General features: G+C 38.6%; 1 protein-coding gene across 1 annotated transcript in view; it reads right to left on the bottom strand.

Moving 5' to 3' along the window:
* The window catches only part of TOP1 (DNA topoisomerase I), a 96,225-nt gene that overhangs the window by 32,024 nt on the left and 40,872 nt on the right, over window positions 1-23,329 (bottom strand). Inside the window, exons 4-8 of the mRNA XM_024238888.3 lie at window positions 16,417-16,540; window positions 15,067-15,122; window positions 12,533-12,628; window positions 11,473-11,548; window positions 8,122-8,228 (exon numbers count right to left, since the gene is read on the bottom strand). Of these exons, the coding sequence (XP_024094656.1) occupies window positions 8,122-8,228; window positions 11,473-11,548; window positions 12,533-12,628; window positions 15,067-15,122; window positions 16,417-16,540 (459 nt within the window). The remainder of the gene's footprint in view (window positions 1-8,121; window positions 8,229-11,472; window positions 11,549-12,532; window positions 12,629-15,066; window positions 15,123-16,416; window positions 16,541-23,329) is intronic.

Below are 23,329 nucleotides of genomic sequence, written 5' to 3'. Positions count from 1 at the left end.
CCGCTCAACTGATTAGTGCTCTGGAATGACTTCTGGGCCTCACATTCAAGGCCTGGATCAAAAGAACCAGTGTCTCTCATTTTGAAAAAGCCAACACTCACAAGATGAAATACTGTGGTAAATAAAGGAAAATACATTTCAACAGCTCAGTTCAAGAATACTGGACAGAAGAGATCAACAATGAAGGAGCTCAGCAACAAGTGAGGGACTTGAAAATGTAAACAGTTGTTTTACCACAATGGCATACATGACAGAGGGATTGTTTACATTGTTTGTAAGGAAAAGGTCTCCTCAGAGTGGTGATGTCAGATGGAAGGTAGAGGGGAAAACAACCCTATGAGAAAGGACATAAAGCAAGAAGACTAGGAAATGATAGCTTAACTGGGGCATGTTGAGTTTAAGGTACTTATGCATTACCTGGAACTATCTAGCAAACACTGATAAGTGAATCTAAAGCTCAGTGGGAACAACTTTTTGAAAATGTATTTTTAAAATGGTCGAACATAAGGAAAAAAATGAGTAATACAATAAACACCATATACGCCTGTAATCCCAGCACTTTGGGAGGTACAGGCGGGTGGATCACGAGGTCAGGAGGTCGATACCAGCCTGGGCAATGTGGTGAAACTCCATCTCTACTAAAAATACAAAAATTAGCCGGGCATGGTGGCGCGCACCTGTAGTCCCAGCTGCTCAGGAGGCTGAGGCACGAGAATTGCTTGAACCCAGGAGGCAGAGGTTGCAGTGAGCCAAGATTGTACCACTGCACTCCAGCCTGGGCAACAGAGTGAGACTCCATCTCAAAAAAAAAAAAAAAAAGGTTAATAATTTGCTACATTTCCTATTTTGGCTGAACCATTTTCAAAGCTGGTTGCAGATTTTATACTTCACCACTAAATATTTCAGCAAGTATCTCTATAAAAATAATATTCTTCCACATAACCACAAAACTATTATCACATCTAACAAAATAATCTCCTAGTATAATTCTAATTCTCAGTCCATGTTAAAAACTTCCCTATTTTATCTAAATTTATTTTATAGACCAGAATCCAACTCAGGCTCACAAACTGCAACTGGCTGATATGCCTCAAGTTTCTTTTACTCGAATAGATAACTAACTTACTACCCTCATATTTACTTTCCAAGTCCAATATTTTATTTATTATTTTATTTTATTATCAATCATTCAGCCATGGAACAAGTCCAATATTTTAAACAAAGTTCAGAAACATCAAATAAAAATTACATGTATCAAACCATATTGTAACAATGGTATTACTATAAAACCAAAGTCAACGTATATGGTCAAATTATTTACAACAAGGATGCTTAAGACCATTCAGTGGAGAAAGAACAGTCTTTTCAACAATAGTGTTGGCAAAATAATCAAACTGGGTCTTTACATTATACACAAAAATTAATTCAAAATGGATCAAAGACCTAAATATAAGAGCAAAAATATAAAACTCTTAGAAGACAACATAGGGGAAAAGCTTCACAATATTGGATTTGACAGTGATTTACTGGATATGACACGTAAAACACAGGTAACAAAAAGAATAAATGCAGCTGGGCAGAGTACCTCACACCTGTAATCTCCGCACTTTGGGAGGCTGGGGTGGGCGGATCACTTGAGGAAAAGAGTTCGAGACCAGCCTGGCCAACATGGCGAGACCCCCGTCTCCACTAAAAATACAAAAATTATCCAGGCATGGGGGCACACGCCTGTAATCCCAGCTACTCAGGAGACTGAGACACAAGAATCGTTTGAACCTGGGAGGTGAAAGTTGCAGTGAGCCGAGATCACGTGACTGCACTCCAACCTGGGCAATGGAGAGACACTCTGTCTCAATAAATAAATAAACTGAACTTCACTGAACTTAAGAACTTCTGTGCATCAAAGGACACTTCAAGAGAGTGAAAGACAACTCACAGAATAGGAGAAAATATTTGTAAATCATGTATCTGATAAAGGGTTAACATACAAAATATATAAACAGCTCCTACATCTCAATAAACAACCCAATTAAAAAAATGGGCAAAGTCTCAGTCTTAAGGTGGAGGGGAAATAAAGATAAAATTAAAAATAGGGGCTGGGCGCAGTGGCTCACACCTGTAATCCCAATACTTTGGGAGGCCAAGGCGGGCAGAGGGATCACTTGAGGTCAGGAGTTCAAGACCAGCCTGGCCAACATGGCAAAACTCTGTATCTATTAAAAATTCAAAAAATTAGCCAGGCGTGGTGGTGCATGCCTGTAATCTCAGCTACTCAGGAGGCTGAGGCATGAGAATCACTTGAACCTGGGAGGCAGATGTTGCAGTGAGCCAAGATTGCGCCACTGCACTCCAGCCTGGGCAACAGAGCAAGACCCATCTCAAAAAAAAAAAAAAAAAAAAAAGCGTGGGGGTGGGGCAAAGAACTTGAATGGTCATTTTTCTAAAGAAGATATACAAGTGGCCAATAAGCACCTGAAAAAATACTCAACATCACTAATCATTAGGAAAATACCAATCAAAACCACAATGAGATACCACTCATAGTCATAAGGATGGCAATAAAACAAAAAATAACAAGTGTTGGTGAAGGTGTAGGGAAGCTAGCACCCTTGTGTGGTCCTGGTAGGAACGTAAAAAGGTGCAGCCAATGTGGAAAAGATAGCATGGCAGTTCCTCAAAAAGTTAAGCATAGAAATGCCACATGACCCAGCAATTCCATTCCCAGGAATATACCCAATATTCAAACAAATACTTGTACACGAATGTTTCACAGCAGCACTATCTGCAACAGCCAAAGGCAGAAATAACCCGTGTCCATCAAAAGATGAATGAATAAACAAAATGCAGGACAAACAATGGAATATTATTTAGGCTTTAAAAGTCAGAAAATTCTGAAACATGCTACAATACAGACGAGCGTTGACATTCTGTTAAGTGAAATAAGTCAGTCACAAAGAACAAATACTGTATGACTATTAATACAAGGTACCTAAAGTAGTCAAATTCGTAGAGACAGAAAGTAGAATGGTGCTTACCAAGAACTGGGGGAATAGGCTGGACACGGCGGCTCATGCCTGTAATCCCAGCACTTTGGGAGGCCAAGGCGGGCAGATCACCTGAGGTCAGGAGTTTGAGAGCAGCCTGGCCAACATGGCAAAACCCCGTCTCTACCAAAAATATAAAAAATTAGCCGGGAATGGTGGTGGGAGCCTGTAATCCCAGCTACTCGGGAGGCTGAGGCAGGAGAATTGCTTGAACCCAGGAGGTGAAGGTTATAGTGAACTGAGATTGCACCACTGTACTCCAACCTGGGCGATACAGCGAGACTCCGTCTCAAAAAAAAAAAAAAAGAACTGGGGCGACAGAGAAGTGGGGAATTGTTAATAACTACAGAGTTTCGGTTTTGCAAGATGTAGAATTCTAGAGATGGTGATGGTGCACAACAATATGAATGTACTTAATGCCACTGAATTGTACACTTAAAAATGGTTAAGATGATAAATGTTATGTCATATGTATTTTACACAATTTAAACAAAAATATTAAACAGAATCTTAGACCTCAAAGGAACATTAAAGATCCTCTATAACTAACCTACCACTTTTTCAGATATGAAATTGGCAGAGTCATTGATATATTAATAGAAAGATCTCAATGCAGGAAACCACCCAATCCTAGAGTCTATTACTCTCCAAATAGAGAAAATATACATATATGTAGGTGTATGAGAGCATCTGCAAGGAGCCTATCTGCAGCAGTCACAGAGTAACCGTGAGGAGATTCTGAACGCCACCCTTTCCCTTATCCTGGGACTTTGGCACCATTCTTCTCATCGACTACAGTGTTATTTATTTATTTATTTATTTTTGAGACAGAGTCTCGCTCTGTCGCCCAGGCTGAAGTGCAGTCGCGTGATCTCCGCTCCCTGCAAGCTCCGCCTCCAGGGTTCACACCATTCTCGCGCCTCAGCCTCCTGAGTACCTGGGACTACAGGCGCCCGCCACCACGCCCAGCTAATTTTGTTTTTGTATTTTTAGCAGAGACAGGGTTTCACCATGTTAGCCAGGATGGTCTCGATCTACTGACCTTGTGATCTGCCTGCTTCGGCCTTCCACAGTGCTGGGATTACAGGTGTGAGCCACCACGCCCGGCCCTACAGTGTTTTTAAATAAAGACTCCAAACTGTTTTTACAATTCCTATTTCAACATGTGTATCTTGAAGACCCACAGCAACTTCTTTACCATTTAAGCATATTAAGAGATTCAGCAAATCACAACACTAAACTTCAGTTTAAACAGAAAGACAGAATATCTGTTTCAGTAAGCTCATGTGACTGGGTTGACAGCTATTATTATACAAATAAAAGCAAACAGTTCTGTCCTTTTAGCCTCCCCATGAGTGCATATATCTGCCCCCCCAAATTTAAAAACAAATAAACAAACGAACAAAAACATGTACTTAGACATCAAAATGGCTTCCCTTTGGCAGCTTGACTTGAATAATCAAGTACCAATTTAATAATAAAATTTGCTTGAAAGGGGAAAGGTGGAAAAGTGCTAGAAATATAAAGACAGGAAAGTAAACTCCATGTGCTGTTTGATAACAAGTTCCCTTGCAGTTAGCAAGCACTTCACAGTATGCTATAAAACTCATATTTAATTTTTTTAAATTTAGAAATAAAGGTCAGATACTGTAGCTTCTGAATGCTAATCCTTGAAATTAAGGGCAGTTTTTCTGGTTTGAGCAAAATGTCAATAATCCATATTCCATAAATTTCTTATCACTATCATTGACCATATATTTATGAGTCTTGGTCTTGCAACACTAATTCCTTACAACATTATAGTCCTGACTCATCATAGCATTTTACCTTTGCTAAGAGATTCAAAACTCCATTTAAAGTCACACCTAACGCCTGCAATAAACTCGCCAGGTTCTAATTCTTTATGAAGAATCATCTGTTGAGAATTAACTTGCAACTTATATTCCCACAGGTCAGCCCTGACACAAAAGTGTACTCAATTAACCCAACAGTGCTGAAACCCTGTTCAGCTACAATGGCCAACAGTTAAAAATTAGGACATCTGGGATAAACAGGATTTCATGTATGAACCCAAGCACACTGCCACCACTTATAACAATGTTTCTATGGAGATAACGTGATATAGCAAAGAAACCCTGAGGGACCTGGACCTTTTCAATTGAACAATTACCAAAGGAGGGAGATAAAGATCAGATTAAGTGGTTTCTTCTGGTAAAGACAAACAGGTCTGCGGACTTACGAGGGAAGCAAAAGATCTGCAAATTTGTCAAGCTTGTAAAGTGTGTACTTCTTTTAGTGGGATAGCATAAGGAATAGTAAAAATGAGAGTATCTGCCATTTAACTCCCCGACTAGGTCATCAGTGGCAGTCACTGAGGACCGGATAACTGACTTCAGAGTATGATACACAGCCTCTAGCTATCAGTTAAGACGCTCTTCATTCATATTTTCAACACCAAAAACTCAGTGTGCCATTCAAGCACTGTGCTTGAAAAGAATGTGCAAGGTTTAACCATCACACCTGAGAAATGCATGCATTAGAAGCTGTAGCAAAGTCTGCTCATTCCTCAAAAAACAACTTTTAGTTAAAGACTTGCCAGTTCCCCTTTAACCCAAAATAAGAATAAAAACCAAAAGTCATGGTCTGTCAGAGTGAATGTGTGGCAACACTAATAAGGATTTTAACCACAAAAGCAAAATTAGGCTCCTAAACCCCTCAAGGGCACCTAATTCTACACATACAAGCCTGGACCCAGCGCACTTGCCTGGATCCCAAGAAGAGCCAAAGCTCCGAAGTAAAGGGGAGACAGCAGGGAGCTCCTGATAAGGAAATGTATTTGTTCATTTAACAAGCATTTATTGAGTACCTACCACAGAACCCTGACTGATGAATTACTAACCTACCATTCTCTTAACTCCCAATAATAACCCCTAATTTACACAATCACTTTATTTCTAAAAATCATTTTCTTAAAGGTCAAGATCACTGAAAATGTATTAGTTCTAAAGAAAAGTGAAATAAAAATGAGGAAAATAAACCCATGTGGGTTTTTTTTTCTTTTTTCTTTGAGACAGAGACTTGCTTTGTTGCCCAGGCTGGAGTGCAGTGGTGCAATCTCGGCTCACTGCAACCTCCACCTCCCGGGTTCAAGCAATTCTCCTGCCTCAGCTTCCCAAGTAGCTGGGACTACAGGTGCGCACCACCACGCCTGGCTAATTTTTATATTTTTAGCAGAGATGAGGTTTCATCTCTGGCCATGTTGGCCAGGCTGGTCTCGAACTCCTGACCTTGTGATCCGCCCACCTCAGCCTCCCAAAGTGCTGGGATTATAGGCATGAGCCACTGTGCTTTTTTTTTAATTTTTAATTTTTAATTTTTTTTTTGAGAGACAGAGTCTCGCTCTGTCATCCAGGCTGGAGTGCGGTGGCGTGATCTCAGCTCACTGCAACCTCCGCCTCCCAGATGCAAGTGATTCTCCTGCCTCAGCTTCCCAAGTAGCTGGGACTACAGGTGTGTGCCACCACACCCGGCTAGTTTTTGTATTTTTAGCCAAGATGAGGTTTCGCCATGTTGGCCAGGTTGGTCTTGAACTCCTGACCTCAGGTGATCCACCAGCCTCGGCCTCCCAAAGTGCTGGGATTACAGATATGAGCCACCATGCCTCTTCTTTTACTTTCTGACTCTGACCTCTGGAAAGAGGCAGGATTGCTCTACTCTGTGATATTCCTTTTCTATACTTCCCATTTAATCCCACGATGCCATAGCAACATGCCAATCACATAGCTGTCAACGTGTGGCCACATTTCTGCCACTGTGGCTCTCCTCTCTGCCACCTTCCTGGTCAGTGCTCTTTCTCCCTTTCCTCAGAGGTGCTGTGGACATCAAAGTTCTAAATTACAAAAGCCATAAAGGCACATAAACAGATTTGGAAGGCTATACATCAAATTATGAACAGTGATTACCTCAAAGCTGGAAAGCTGGAAGGGAAAATGAGAATGGGAGAAGACAGGTAAAGGTGACTTTGATTTTTATTCTAACTATTAAATCTCTCAATCATTTGAGTTTTTTCATCATAAACACAAAATCATGTACTGCTGGTATAGTAAATAGAACATGTTAACAGAAATAAGTATTTTTTAAAAACATGTTTATTTCAAGATTCCAAACAGCAAAAGTAGAAAAGTTCTCCACCTAAATACACTTCTCAAGAGCAACCAGCTATGACTAAACTGTCCTTCATAAAGACTGAATTTTCACTCCTATAGGGAAGGCGAATGCTTGTTTTCTTACAGTTGCAACTCTAGATATTTTCACTTATTAATCTTTCCCAATCTGAGAGGCATTAAACAAAAAGATTTATCATTTTTTTGCATCTTTGATTACTTATGAAGTTGATCACATTTTTAGATGTTTATTAACTATTTATTTTACTAAACTGCCTGTTCCTCACATTCTGATTAGATCATTCCTTTCATATTTGTTTTAAAAGAGCTTTTTTTCATATTAGGAATATCAGCCCTTTGTATTGCAAATATTTTGCCTTGAGTTTTTTTTTTTTTTTTTTTAAATGGCATGAAGTTGTCCATCTGCCATAAATTGAACTTTGATGTATCAAATGTAAACACCTTTCCTTATGGCTCTGGTTATGTCTTGCTTCAAAGGATCTTCACTACTCCACAATTATAAAAATATTCACCCACGTTTTCTTGTTGAGGTTTCTTCTGTTGTTGAACAGGCAGTTTTCCCAACACGACTTACATAATAATCTATCCTTTCCCTATGGTTTTAAATGCATCTGTACTCTCTTCGTATGCTAAATTCCCACCTATACATAGGTCTGCTTCTACAGTCTATTCTGTTCACAGTGGTGGAAACCAGTTTGAGATCCAATAGATTTAGAACCAGTTAATGATTTCACTAGAAGTTGGAAAACTTACTTCAGAATGTTACTCTAGAGAAATTGTTTTAAGTATTTCCCCCCAAATATCAGGATATTAATTTTAATAACTCAACACTCTTGCTTCGTAAGGATATGCAATAAAAGAGGTGGCATTTTAACCCAGTGCTGAGATGTTACCATTTCCACTTCTGTTCCTCTTCTTTCTTCGGCTTCTTTTTCTTGTTATCTGGCTCAGGAACTTTTTTATCTTTATCTTTATTCTTGGGTTTTTTCAATTTACCATCCTACAAAGAAACATGGTGAGAAAGCACTTAAATAAGGACTGATCACACTTCTGGAGGCAGTTTTTGGGAGCCATGAGGAAGAAAAATTGTAATCATAGACTATTAGAACTAAAGAAGATCTTAGTACTCCTCTCATTTGACAGATGAATAACAATGTACTGGTGCTCTGTTCTAGAGCAGTATTTCCTAAAATTTCCTGACAAACAACTACTTCAGAAAGTAGTTAAAAAACACTCTGCAGGGGAAGAGACTGGGAAACTGTTTTGTTTTTTTTTTTTAAAAAAAACCTCAAAGGAGTTTGGAAAAGTACTGCTCTAGAGAGTAATCCGAGTGTATTTTCCTCACTTACGTTTAATCCTACTCATCTTTAAACCTCTTCCAGTAAAATCAAATAACGGCTATACGAGGCTTTGCATTGGATATTTAGTATTCAGGGTGAAAGAAAATTCCCAGTTGATTTAGTGGAGTATAGTACTATCGTTTCTGCTTGTACACACAAAGTCATGACGCAGTAAGCAAGTTATTTGAGAGGTTCTAAAATGATACCAATTCCTATGGTGGTATTTCTTTAGGGCTCTTCTTTGAACTCTGAATGTAAATGAGCTGATCACAGTGACACAATAAAAGGGCATCAAACCTAAACAGGCACAATTCACCAATACAGGAGATAAATCTCAAAACATACACACAAAACCCAAACAAAAATGTAATATTCAACAAGTGAAGATCCCACTCAGAATCTGAACTCTTTTGAAGAATATTTTCCTTTGTCCTGCCTATTCAACATAATTTAACTACTTATTCAGTCTTTATTCAACAAGTTTTATATAGCAATGAAAGGTGGTTTTGAACCATCTTAAAATCAATTAAAGAGTGGCACAGCTGGAAAGTGTATGGATGGGTTCATTTAACCACTTCCAGTTACAATCAAGGACTTTGAAACATGTTTTGTCACTTGATCAAGGTCATATAGCTGTTATTAACTATGATAAGAGCCTAACTTTATGAGAAAAATAACAGAATGTGACTTATGGGAATAACTGGAATAAACATTTTAGACCCTCATAATGGGAGGGCAATCAAGATAGGAGGAACAGAAAAAAGAGGAAAGCTTACAGTACCATCCATATTTTAAAACAGGCACGGAGAATATAAATATGTGGGTATGTTTGGGAGAAGGTACTACAGGATCTCATTAATTCAGATAATGTTTACTATTTAGGGTGAAACACACCACAGGAAAGGGAAATGTTTTTCAGTGAAGATACTCTAAACAGCTTCTCAGTAGGCATCCAGCTGGTCCCATCAGGAAACTACTGGCTACATTGCATGTTTTCAAGCCTCAAATTGGTGTGTCAGTCACTGAGAGACCTCAGAACAATTCTCAAAAACAAGAGAAAAAAACAAAACAAAACAAAAAAACCATAGCTGGCAAGTGAGGTTTAATGACAGATTCTGCCATCTGGGGTCCCTGCCACAGTAAGACTGTATTAATTCAGTCTTTCAGCCAGCATTTTTCCCCCTATGTGGTAGGGCTGCTAAATAGAATAATAACAAATGAAGTCAACTGTTCTTTTTTCCCAATGGTTTAACAAACTCAGAGTATTATTTTTGCATAAATGCAATATAAACATAAAAGAAAAAAAACACTTGGAGAACTCAAGTTTTATATTCCTTTACTGACTAGTCTGTACTGATTAGGTATATGGAAGTGGAGTGACTGGCTACCATAATCACTACTTAACATTTCACTCTCAATTCCTTGAATTAGTGCTTATTAATTTGAACTTCAGCCAAGAATAGACTAGTTGTCAAAAAAACTGCAACCTTCTAAATTCAGGACCTGATCATCTCTCTATGGCTCAACTCACTAAGTCTTCATATGATTTCATTAAAGACCTTTCTTCTCCCTCCTTCCAGAATTAGAGCATCAGCAAAGTCCCAGGGGAGGTAGGATACTATAGTAGCTGATGTGCTGGCACTGAAGTCAGACTGCATGGGATCAAATGCTGGCTTTTCCACCTTAGTAGCTATGTGACCTCAGGCAAACGATTAAATATTTCTATACTCTATTTCTGCATCTGCAAAATGGAGATGATAATAGGGATATAACAACCTATTCAGGTTGTAAGGATTAAATGAAATGATACATATATAGAAGAGTGCCTGGCACATGGTAAGCACCTATTACATTTAATTGTGATTATTAACATCATTCTATTATGATAGATTATCCTCTTAAGACTCCCTGCCCCTTCACTATCACTCTCTTTACTGCTGGTACTTCAAACTATCCACTTTACATCTGTGAACCCATTTTGCCCATGACAGTGGCTAACCTCAAACGTAGCATAAGAGCTAAGAACTCACCCAACCCCTTCTTGTCTTAGGGGAGGGCATCATTAAGACCCCTATGAATTTCTGACATCTTTTCTTGAATTACCTGCTAACAATTTTTTAGTATAAGAACTCAAAAGTATCAAAAGGAGGAAGCATATGATTCTATTTTCAATCTACCACAAGCATCAACAAGAACATTTAGGAAAGCATTTAAACGGAACTGAGTTTTTTGAGGAAGGTTATAGGCCAAAAGGATAAAGAAGGGAGCATGTGTGTTCCAGACAGAGGAACAGCAGGTGCTACATAAAGCGCGGAAGTTTGAAAGAATTTGGTGTGGAAAAGAAACAAAGGAGGCTAGTGTGACTGGTACAATTAAGCTAGAGAAGAGGCACAAGATGAAGAGAGACACAAGATGCAGGCACCAGATTGGGAGGAGCTGCAGTAAAGAGTTTGGGTGTCAATTATATGTCAAAGGGGTACCCATTAAAGAACTTTAGATAGGGATGGTTACCTAAAGTGAATGATGAGCAAAAAATTCTTAGGGAAATTTCTTCAGAGTTATAAGCCAAAATGTGGTTTCTTGTTAACACTGCCTCTGTATATATGAAGATGACATAGTTTTTGGAAGAACATCTGTTGGCAGCCTAGCTGTGGGTAGACAGACACCCAGGAAGGCTGAGAGCAGAATCACTGCTGGTTGTGGTTAACTTAAGACACTGTGGGGATTCACAGAGATCTTAAAACTACCAGTGCCACAGCCACCACTTATTAAATTTGTTTTCCCTAATGTTATTACTCTAACAAGCCAATAAATATCTAAAACTCATTTGTCTTATGAAGTTGCTTACTGGAAAACTCCCACTTCCAAACTCAAGCCCCAAAGGGCCTAAGTCTCTTTACTAACCTCTTCTTCCTCTAGTTTTCTTTTCTTCTCCTTCTTGGTATCTTCTGTTTTAATTTTCTTAGGTTTATAATCAGCACTAGAAAGGGGAACATGAATACACAGTTAACATAATTATGATTCAGGAGTTCTCACTCATAGGAGACCTACAAACTCTTGGAAGCCTCCATGGCAGGAGTAATTACTGTTATTCTTGGCTGGGCATTCTACGGTCAAGACTAACAGAAATAGAGAAGATAATGAAGGTCAGACCAAAGAGTAATAGTTACAGCCCTATACAGAACAAAACAAACCACTTACACCAGCCTGGAAGCAAAATAGGGTGGGGGGATATATGCACAAATTAATATCATTATCAGATGGAAATTTGGGAAAAAAAATAAAATAAAATAAATAAAAATAAAAGATGAAAGTGTGAGAACCAAACACACAGCACACTAGCTACCACATAGCAGTAACTCACTGGAATGTGGAGGAAAGAAATTCTATATTGAATGAATACAAATGAGTTCACTAAGTATTTCCTTTCCCCCTTTCCATCCAATTTCTACTATAACAATAGCATAGTAAGCTATCTAAGAGTGAAAATAATGAATATAATTTAATCTCATTGAATCTGGGGAAAGAGGTACATGTAAGCCTCAACTGTTTTATGAGTAGTTTTATTATCTTTACACACTGAAACTTCACTTACAATGTTTGACAGGAATAGGTCTAAGAGAAACTGCTTTAAGTTATCTGTGGTAGGCAATAAGAAATTTTAAGTAACTTAAATAATTTATTCTTCATGAATTCTGTATTATTTGAAATTTCTACAATAAATATCTATTGCCTTTTCAGTAAGAAAAATTTATATAATCTTCATGTAAGCCTTGGGTATACTACTTGTTTAGCAAATTCTACTTCTCATAGTTCAGAGAAATCAGTCCATTAATCACAAATTCCAAATGAGTAAAAGCCAATTAATGCAGTTTCTATATGTATTATAAAGAAACAGATCACATTTATTCTTTAAACTCCTCCTTTTTGTTTTCAAAAGTCAAAGTTTTAAGAAAATACTCACTCATCCTCATCTCGAGGTCTCTTTAATGGCTTTATATCCTCTTTAGGAGGAACAAAATAGCCATCATCTTCAGGTTCATCTTTAATTTGTGGTGGACTAAAGAGAAAAAAAATTGCTGGTCAGAGTGCTAGAACATCTGTATTCTATTAATACAAAGAAGGAATATGTCGTCTCGTTGAAAAGAAGCTAATATAAATAAGGATAACCATGTACATATTATGAAGATTTTCTGTGAGCACTTTTTCTCACTTCAATCCTGTGAAGTAGATAGTATTTGTCCTCATTGTACAGGTGAATGGGCAATATCAGGATTTGGGATCAAGACTCTTTATTCTAAGTCAGAATTCTTTCTATTTCTTAGCTATCTTTGCCAGCATGGCACGAACCCCTCCAGAAATAAACCTAAGATGTTTTCTTGCCTTACATGAGAAACCTACCATATATTTGACCCCACAATCTGAACTGATTGTTCTAGTACTCCAAAAGCTAAAGTACAGCTTTTACAAGGAAAGGAATAAACATTGATTTCCCCAACTTAGTACCTTAAAGTTCTAAAAATGTGGCAATAATGTACATGTATATCTAGTTACATGGAAAAATAACCAAGCTGACAACATTACAACAAAAGTAGGGCACGTGTTAAACCAGAATAAACAGAAGGTATCCTATGCCAAATCTATTCATTGTTCAACGTCCTAACTTAGGTTTACTTTATATACAGAAGAGTGTCTCACTACTATTTGTTAAGATCTTACCTTCAAAATGTAAATATAAAAAGACAATCCTTTGAGACGACCATCTTGAACCAAAACAAAGAAGGAACAAGTAAAAAATACCATAGAGCCCAGCCATCACTGCAGCCATGGGATGCTCCCTGGCCTGGCACATCTCTTCAGAACCCCACTTCAGAACCCCACTGTACAAGAAATGGCCTCCTTACATGCAGCTGCCCCCTGTGGAGGGATCCAAGGATTAAGAATCCAGACTCCACTGCAAAGTATATTCACAGGGTTTCAAGAGTACCTCCGACCAAAAAAAGCATACTGGGTCCCCTTGCTTGTGATAGAATTTGAATGTTTAAAGAACTTATTTTAGCACACTAACCAAATGCCAGCTTCTACAGCTGCTCCCCCTCCTGCCTGAATACTGACACAGACCCTAGGGTCCAGAAGGAAAGAAAGCCTATCATTTACCCAACTAGCTAAGTAAATGCTAGATCCTAAGTTTGTCACACTGAAGACAAAAACTGTGGGAAGGGTTACTTAGGTCTGAAGGAAGAAGTCCTAAAACAATTTACCAGAAAACTGTATTTCAGTGAAGCATCTGGATTCTCTACAAAGACATATACACAGGCCAGCAAGGAGTCCAGCAAAGTGAACTTAGAGACCACTGCCTCAAAGAAGGCTGTGTTTCTAATCTTCTAACCCAAAAAGTCTGAAAATGAACTCATGACTATGCACCAAGTCCAAAAAGTTTATTCATATCAGTTTAATAAAAATCCAAGGCAGTCTCTTGGCAGAGATTGGCCCAGCAGTGCCTCAGTCACTTTATCTCAGAAATCAAAATTCCTAGGGCAGCTTGCAGCTCTAATGCTTCCTGAATTTTATTATTCTGCATTCCTAGAACAATTATGAAACATGCCTGAAGAGGGCACCTGCTTTTCTCCTTGTCTAAAGGACCCCAGAGTACCAGGCACAATTGTCAAAAATTTTAACAAATGAAACTGAAAGTTCAAAGATTCAAGGAAGAAAAACTCTCAAAGTGTTTTGTTCTAGTCAATAATGCAAACACTTAAACCATTTCTAATAAATCCTTTCTGTCATTCAGTGAAGTGAGAATATATAACAATAAACATCTAGTTGTTTCGAAACTAGAGGGGACCTCTGGGCTTATTTTAGGAAATCGAGGCTGAGGAAAACAAAATTATAAAGGTAAAAACAGTATAGGAAGTAACCTCTAGATTGTGCGCATTTTCCTCTCCTTCTAGAAAAGAGATAACATAATTCTACCCAAATCTACACTCATCCCTAACATGTAGGTCAAATGATCTTTTATATATAAGCCTCCCAATATTACTAACGACGAAATCAGACTAAGTGATTTTTCAGAAAACTCCATAATCGCTACTGAATATGAAGTTTCTTTTTAGAGAAATGAAAATGTTCTGGAATTAGTGAAGAGGCTGTAATACCTTGTGAACATACTAAAAAAAAAAAAAAACAACAGTACACTGTATACCATTAAAATACAAATTTTGTGATATGCAAATCAAATCTCAATTTTTAAAAATCTCTCCTGTCAACCTTCTCTATTTGAAATAACCTTCTGGAAAATGTGCTAGTCAGTCTCACTATATGGCACTGTAGAAAGGCTCGGGTTGGCTTAGACCAAGTTTTCTCACTGCTGAGTTTCTGGGAACCATCAAGATGGCCAGGTCAGTGGGTTTTGGGTTAACTCAGACAACACTACAACACAGGCAGCTGGCCTGCTGTCCACCCAGAGAAAGGAAAGCCCACGCAGCAGCAAAGTCTTACCTAGAGAAGCCATTTTCCTTCTCCTTCTTTATTTTTGCATCCCCAGAGGCTCGAACCTGAAAAGTAAAACAACAGTAATTAGTACCTTGAAAGGACTAAATCTGAAGAAACCTCTTTTTGAGAATATGTAGCATCAATTCCTGGGACATCATGATCACAGGCTGGCTCTTATGTTAGCAAAACTGAACAGATGAACTAAAGGTCCTGACATGTGTCCAAAACTCGTTTTTAACAATTCTTCTGGGTGAACTGTCCAACGCACTGAGAAAGGTTTCCCTTAAAAATGGCAGCTTTTTACTTTTAAGTGGTGGCAGGTCTCTTTTCCCCAATACATTCCACTACTCAAGAATTTGCCATTGGCAGTGCAGAGAGGAAACAAAAGCAAAAACCAAACAAACAAAACATATAAACTGGGTCAGATGTGATGGCTCATGCCTGTAATCCGAACACTTTGGGAGGATGAGGTGGGAGGACTGCTTGAGGCCAGGAGTTCGAGACTAGCCTCGCCAACACAGTGAGACCCCCATGTTTATTTAAAAAACAAACAAACAAAAAAGTAGTCTATGCCCTGCTTTTTCTGACTTAGGCAAAGTATACTCATGACCCCCTCCCCCTTTGACTTCCTGCTTTCTAGATTCGTCAGAAAATTTATCTTTCAAAAAAATCTTCATATATACACACAAAGGGATACACACACACACACACACACACACAGATATACAGAGTATCTCTGGAAGGATACAAAACATAATCAGTATAGTAGTTGCCTCTGAGAAGGATGGGAGACAGTGAGTCAGGAGTGAAGAGATGTCTTCTTCACCATATTCCTTATTTCATAGTATCTGAATTTACCAAGTACAAAAATTACTTTTTCAAAGCTAAAATAAAAACAATCTCCTTTTAAAACTATACAGAGTACTATTCATTCTCAGCCGGGTGAGCTTAGTCATTTTTAGAAGGCTTGCACTGGTTATGCTGGAACCAAAAGCCACAAAGGACACCAGCATCACTAAATTTTCACTCGGGAAGAACCTTTAAAGGACAGAAGACCAACAAGGCATTAGGCCTTCTCCCAAAAACAATTAATTTTCCCTAATGCATTCTCAATGTATCCATTGGCAATATAAAGTAAAAAAGGTAATAATATGGACAGATCTGCTACTGTGAGACATATGGTGGTTAAAAGGCTTAGTTTTTATAGTTTAAGACTAAAGTTTGCTCTAAATTCTCCTGACAAGAGACCTTTCACTTCAAGACCAAGGGATCTTACTACGCAATTAAGATATCTGCTTTCAAAGGTAAACAAAAGTGCATCCACATTCCTTCCTCCCCTACTAGAAAACTCTGTACCTTTTCCTCTTTTCGTTTTTCCTTGTCTCTGTCTTTATGTTTGTCTTTATGCTTTTCTGAGCTTCCATCTTTGTGTTTGGTCTTCTCCTTCTCTTTGTGTTTCTTTTCAGAATCCTTATGTTCACTGTAAAAAGTTAAGTCACAAAGCGTTAGCCCTGAGTAGGGACCACAAGGATTCGTTTCACAAGATATCCTAAGATAACATGAACCGTGAAAACTTACAGTACTTAAACAAACAGTACCGACAGAAGGTTCAAGTAGAGGGTCTTGGCTATATCGGACTTTATCTTGTTTGATGTTTTTATTTTTGCAAAGAACAGAAACCATCATTCTAAACACACCAGGACATTTTTTTTAAAGTGATTAAGAATACACAGCCAGCCCTGTGTATTTCTGCAACATTCTACCAGCACAAAAACAATAATGAAAGCTCCAACTTCAGCATTCATATCTGATGTGAGGAGGTTAAAACCAACTCACCAAAAATGTCTTTGGTGGCTTTGTGCCAGACTTGAAACATACCACACATGTAGCCAAGCCAGGGTTTATGGAATAAACAGCCCAATACAGTGGATATTTCCTTCTAGTTTTAACTAGGCAAGTTAGTCACTTCTAGATGGGACTTACGTTAGCCCTTTCCTCACAATAAGAAAAGACCCATCTGAAAGCAAGGGCATAGGAATGTTCTTTGTTAAAGGTTAAAAAGCAAAATATGACATTATAAGGCAAGAGCCATGAAAATGTTCATAGCTTCTTACCCTGGGATCAAGCCCTGGAAATTTATCTTAGGGAAATAACATTACATATAAAGATGTTTATTTTGGGCTGGGCGCGGTGGCTCACGCCTGTAATCCCAGCACTTTGGAGGGCCGAGGTAGGCGGATCACGAGGTCAGGAGACCGAGACCATCCTGGCTAACACAGTGAAGCCCCGTCTCTACTAAAAATACAAAAAATTAGCCGGATGTGGTGGCAGGTGCCTGTAGTCCCAGCTACTCGGGAGGCTGAGGCAGGAGAATGGCATGAACCCAGGAGGCAGAGCTTGCAGTGAGCCGAGATAGCGCCATTGCACTCCAGCCTGGGCGACAGAGCGAGACTCCGCCTCAAAAAAATTAATTAATTAATTTTAAAAAGATGTTTATTTTGGTTCTTCCCTTAAACAACAACAACAAAAAAAACAAAAACGAACAAACAAACCCCAAAATTGGATACACCTAACAAGAGGGGAAACTGTAATATATCAAATTATTTAACTGCTCAGCTATAATTTGAGTACCACAAATACATTTGGAAAGTGTTTATGACAGAAAAAGAAATATAATAAAATAACTGCAACTATGTAAAAACATGCATGTGGTCAAAGACTAAAGAAGCAATAAGCAAAAACCACAAGTTGTAGTTTAAGGTGACAGAACACTATTATTTTTCAGTACACCGGGACAGGCAGTTAAGGAGCCTTGCTTACTGCACTAACCAATGCACAAGAAAAAAAGACTTCATCAGCAATGAGCTCATTAGGCTATGTCCATCCCATGAAGTTTGTTCTAAAGGGACACTTGACTACAGCAGAAGATCACAAAGGGAGAAACAAATGATGGCATGCAGTCAGGCAGAAGCAACAAAATCTAGATCAGGAGAACATCTGCTATTACACCCTGCACACAAAAGTAGCTACAACTTGAGATAGGTGCTTGAGTGATGAATAGGCAGAAACTTTAAGAAATCTAGCCAGGGAGAAACAGGACACACTATAGGTTAGGAAAGACCCAAGTATTGAAATAGATGGAGAGAAAAAAAAAAAAAACAATGCCCACTTTCCCTTGCTTACATATTTCTCCCTCTATATTGCTCTCATTAGACTGTTATTTACATGTGACACACATTTAAATAACAAGTTTCTATAGGAGGAAAATTCTTTTTAACTCATGAGAACAGAGCACACTGGATGTGCATGGTTACAAAATTTCTTCACCATGCTTTTTGTTCTTGGAATCAATATGATGTTCCTCTAACTCAATGTGTTCTCATAATCTGTGTTTTTTACCAAAATGCAATGTTTTATTTAAAAATGTATCCCTTCCTTACTTTGTTTAAAAAAAAAAAAAAGTCTTCCAATTGCATTAGCACTCGTATTATCTGTTCTCATTAACTTCACCAAGCTTTAGAATGAATGGTCAAAGAACAAGGTTGCTGAGATTATAATTGATTCTTCAGGAGTTAATGTATATGTAATCACAGGCACTTGGTTTTTATACTACCAGCAAAATGTTTGAGCTTACCATTCCATTATAAAAGCATGGTAGTTTTGTTTTATTAAGCATCAACTGTAAGAGGGTATACAGTCATCTATACAAGGTTTTGCCTAAAAGCAAAAAATCTGGGAACAATTGCATCTATAATATTGATGGATGAATATACTGCCTCCCCCTGCCCTGTCAACTATAGTGGGGGAAGGGACGGCAAAACAAAATTCTACTTTCTAAGCAAGCATTGTACTTGGTATTTTCACATACATTATTATTTCATTCAATTCTCACAACACTCCTGTGAGGCAGGTTTTATTATCTATCCCCTCATGCTGATACAAACAGGAGACAATGGTTAAAAGACTTACTCAAAGTTGCAATGTTAAAAGCAAAGCTGGGATTTAAACTTAGTATTTCCACCTCCAAGTTCAGAGCAGCCTCCACTACATATCAATACCCTTATATTTCCACTAAATTGATACCTACTGCTTAAGGTAGACTGGTGTTAAGAAACAGCCATGGTGAGTCTGAGACTTGCTATAAGGTCCTAGCTTTATTTTACCATCAAGCAGAAACTTTCTAGAATAAAGATGTTTGGATACCTGAAAGGATAAAAACCTTTGGGGTTGCTTGTTTCTTTTCTTTTCTTTTCTTTTTTTTTTTTTTCCATTGTCTTCCCATGAAACTATAAATGGCTAATTCAGGAATCTGAATTCAGGAACACTCCATCTTCCTTTAAGTTCCACCTTCCCCTGACCCGTTCTCTTTCTCAATGAGAGCATTTCTTAGAATTTTAGCCAATTTCACTAGAAAACTGGCTTTCTGAGCCTTTTGGCAATCACAGCATAGGTACCTACAAGTGTACATGTAGCCCTGCAGTTTTCAGCTTTGCTGTACATTATCACACCAAACAGAGATCAGGGAAAAGGAATCAATAAATGACAAGGCAAATGAGACATTTGCCAGGAAGCCAAAAGTCAATGATATTTCCTCTGCCTGCTAACCAGAGAGAAATGTATATAGGAAATTCAAAGTTCCTGCTAGAGTAGTAAACCCCTTTGTAGGTCACAATTAATCACAAAAACCAGAATGGGATGAAGCTATCATCCTGACTTTCCAAAGGAAGCCAAGTCTCCTCTACTCCTAACTGTTTAGGCATAAGAGCAGATTTGCATTTTTATACTAGCTGAACTCAGATGATTGAGGGTTAAGGACAGCTTCTGTTACAAGGCATTACATTGGAGATTGTTAGAAATTTGGGTTTATAGAGTTCCACCAGGCTTCTGAATACAATGTGATCATCCCTACTTGTCAGGTGCTGTTACTGTCCCTGCCTCCACAAACACAGAGCAGAGTGCCTGGGAGCCCAACCTGGCATCCATAACCCCCAAACCGGCAGGAGTGCTGGCAAAGAGCAAACCCCACTGCCAATCTTTCCTAGGAATGTGCCTGAAGGAAGTAGCAAAGGCACTGGGGAACAAGTCCTATGATACAGAAGCATGTCCAGGGCTGTGCCAGGAAAGTGAGAAACAGGATTTGGCCAGCATATAAAACGGAGTCAATGTGGGGTCAGTCAGGCTGACTCATTCATTTGAGATTTTCTAACATGTATGTCTTTTTCCAAAAGGCTTAGGACATGTTTGACTTTCATGGTAGCTAAAGAACTGTACTTTCCTCATTAACAGTGAAATGATGGAAATTCTGACCAATGCAGAAAGTTCATTTGCTGGCTGCCTGTTTTAAGAGATACTGTATTATCTTCATACTGATCCTGCTACTTTTCCATACACAATAGACACAATATGTCAAAGTTACAAAAGGGCTTTAAAAGTACAATTGAAGGCTATAATATTAGCCAGGTTAGAGGCTGAAAAACAGATGATTAATTACAGAAGAAACCTCAGTAGGGCTAAATTAGAAAAATGCTGGATACCCTGAAAGGATAAAAACCTTTGGGGTTGCCTTTTTTGTCTCCCCACCCCACCCATTTTGTCTTCTAAGAGTAGAAGAAAGGCTTAATATCAACCATAGGAAGGAAACCAAAGGTTGGACAAACATATTTTAAGAGTAAGTTTAGTCTGGGATATGCTGAAGGACAAAAATACAGACAGTAGCAGTCCTAGAACTTCTGTAATGGTCACACTTATGGATGAAACATGAATTTACCCCATGGGCATGAGGAACTCTGAACGAGAAAACAACCAATTATTGGCTAGGCATAGATGCTGACTTCTTGGTTCATAGTTTGCATCTGTATGGGGCAAGATTCCAACACACTAGCAGGGACTAGAAAGCAAAAGTCAATGCTAAAGAGAACAAATGGAAAGATCCAAAGCCACCTTTCCAGAGTGTTCATGCCATGTGTTATGCTTCAATTGGCTGAATTCCACTAAAGAAAAAATAACCTGGCTGGGCGTGGTGGCTCACGCCTGTAATCCTAGCACTTCAGGAGGCCCAGGCGGGCAGATCACCTGAGGTCAGGAGTTCGAGACCAGCCTGGGCAACACAGTGAAACCCCATTTCTACTAAAAATACAAAAATTAGCTGGGCGTGGTGGCGCATGCCTGTAATCCCAGCTACTGAGGAGGCTGAGAGGCAGGAGAATCACTTGAACCAGGGAGTCAGAGGCTGCAGTGAGCCAAGATCACGCCACCGCACTCCAGCCTGGCGACAGACTAAGACTCTGTCTCTTACCTGCACATTGCGCACATGTACCATAAAACCTAAAGTATAATAATAATTTAAAAAAAAAAAAATTTTTTTAAAAAAAGAAAGAAAAAAATAACTCACACTATTTTTAAAGTGATGACAGCAAAACTTTTGGTCTATATGATTCTTGTTGGAGCTAAGCAGACCACAGGAAAAGGGTGACCAGGGTTTCTCTAAGGCACTTATATAGAAGAGTGGGAGAAAGGGTGGAAGTAGGCAGCCAGTAGGAACAATGTTTCTCTTCTGGCGAAGCATTGTTTTTTTAGGAAAAAAGACCACCCCTACCACAACAAAATACTGATATTCTGGAAAGTTAGAATGTTGGCTACGGGAAACCATTTAAATCTGTCCTCTATCCCCCATAAAAGTATTTAACAGATACTTGAGTAGCACCCAGTACCAGGCACTTATCTAAGCACATTTGATATCGGTAACAAAACTCAGGTAACTACTGGTATCTTCATTTCACAGATGTGGAAACTGAAGCACAGACAAGTTAAGTAACTCACCCAAGGAACTACCTCTAAAGAGAGAAACAAGATTTAAACTCAGGCAGTCTGGCTCCAGAGTCATGAACTTGACTACTCTGTTACTTCCCAAACAAAGCAAAAAAGCACTGTTAAAGGTAGAAGGAGCCTCCATATATTCTGAGAAAAGGACTTAGCCACTAACAGCCCAGATACCTGTCTACTCCTCAAGGCAGCAGACCTCTACAGGTCACATGAAGTTGGATCATGCGGATTCCTGTGAGACAGCACAGAGAGCTTCAAAGTCTTGGTTTAGGAGGGAAACTCACGACCCTTTCAAGGATAGTAGACAGTTAAAGCTTAAATGATGTTTGTTAAATTAAATATTTAAGTAACTTCAAAAGTTGCCTCTGGGAAAAGAGCACAGCTTCTGAAACGAGCCAGTTTCCAAAAGGCACTAAGAAACAAGGGTTCCTTAATGTCCATCATCATTATATACTACAATGCCAATTATATATCACTAAACAAAATCACAAGGACTCCGGCGTTTTATATTACAGAAGTATCAAAACTTCAAGGTAAATGTAATTTCCTAGAAATTATTTAGTCCTTTGTTTTCAGGCCAGAGAGGATAAAAGGATGTGCCCAAAGATGGCAAAACCGATACCCATTCTAACTCCCATTCCTCCCTTAAGTTCTTTGTCTCTATTAATAGCGTAAACAGCCACCCAGTTATCCAAGACAGGAACCCTTTTTCTTAGACCCTTCATGTCATTTGTAGCTAAGTCTTATATCCACTTTGCTCAACTATTTCCAGCGGCTTCTTGCTCAGCTCAGAATCGAGTCCCAACATTTCCCCCCGATTTTTAGTTAGTGTAAGTAACAAGTCCCAACTTTTTGAAATGGCATTTAATAGTTTTGCCTCAAGCCACTTTTTTGGGTCTCATTTTCTACTATTCCACCCTGTGTAACCCACCTAACTAGATTCCTCCCAGAACAAAGCATATACAATGCCTCTGTGTTTTGCTTATGTTTTTCTTTCTAACCATTACTTTCCGTTAGCAAAATTTTAACCATCTTTGAATGTCTAGCTCAAATGCTGTCTCCACCATGAAATCTTAAAAACAATGATTATGGTGTACTATGATAGGGATAAATATAATATTGAAAATATCAGGGCTCCAAATTGAATGCTATCAACAACTACTGAATTAGATTCAACTACCAAACTCAACAGCTCCAATTTATCTGCATGATATTATACTAGGCTTTGTGGTAATTATCATCATCACCATCATTATCTCAATTATTTAGTATGTTGCAGTTCCCAAAGAGCTATCATGTGCATAAACAAACTTGAAAGATTGATAAAGCAGGTATTGTTATCAACCCTTGACCAAAACGGAAAATGAGACCCAGAGAAGTTAAGCAGCTTGGATCACGACACGTAGCTTATAAATGACAGAACCCAGCCTCTTAACTTTTATCTTAG

The sequence above is a fragment of the Pongo abelii genome, chromosome 21 (assembly GCF_028885655.2).
Source record: "Pongo abelii isolate AG06213 chromosome 21, NHGRI_mPonAbe1-v2.0_pri, whole genome shotgun sequence".
Lineage (NCBI taxonomy): Eukaryota > Metazoa > Chordata > Mammalia > Primates > Hominidae > Pongo > Pongo abelii.
The sequence above is the reverse complement of the archived record's forward strand: the minus strand, read 5'-3'. Positions and strand labels throughout refer to the sequence as shown.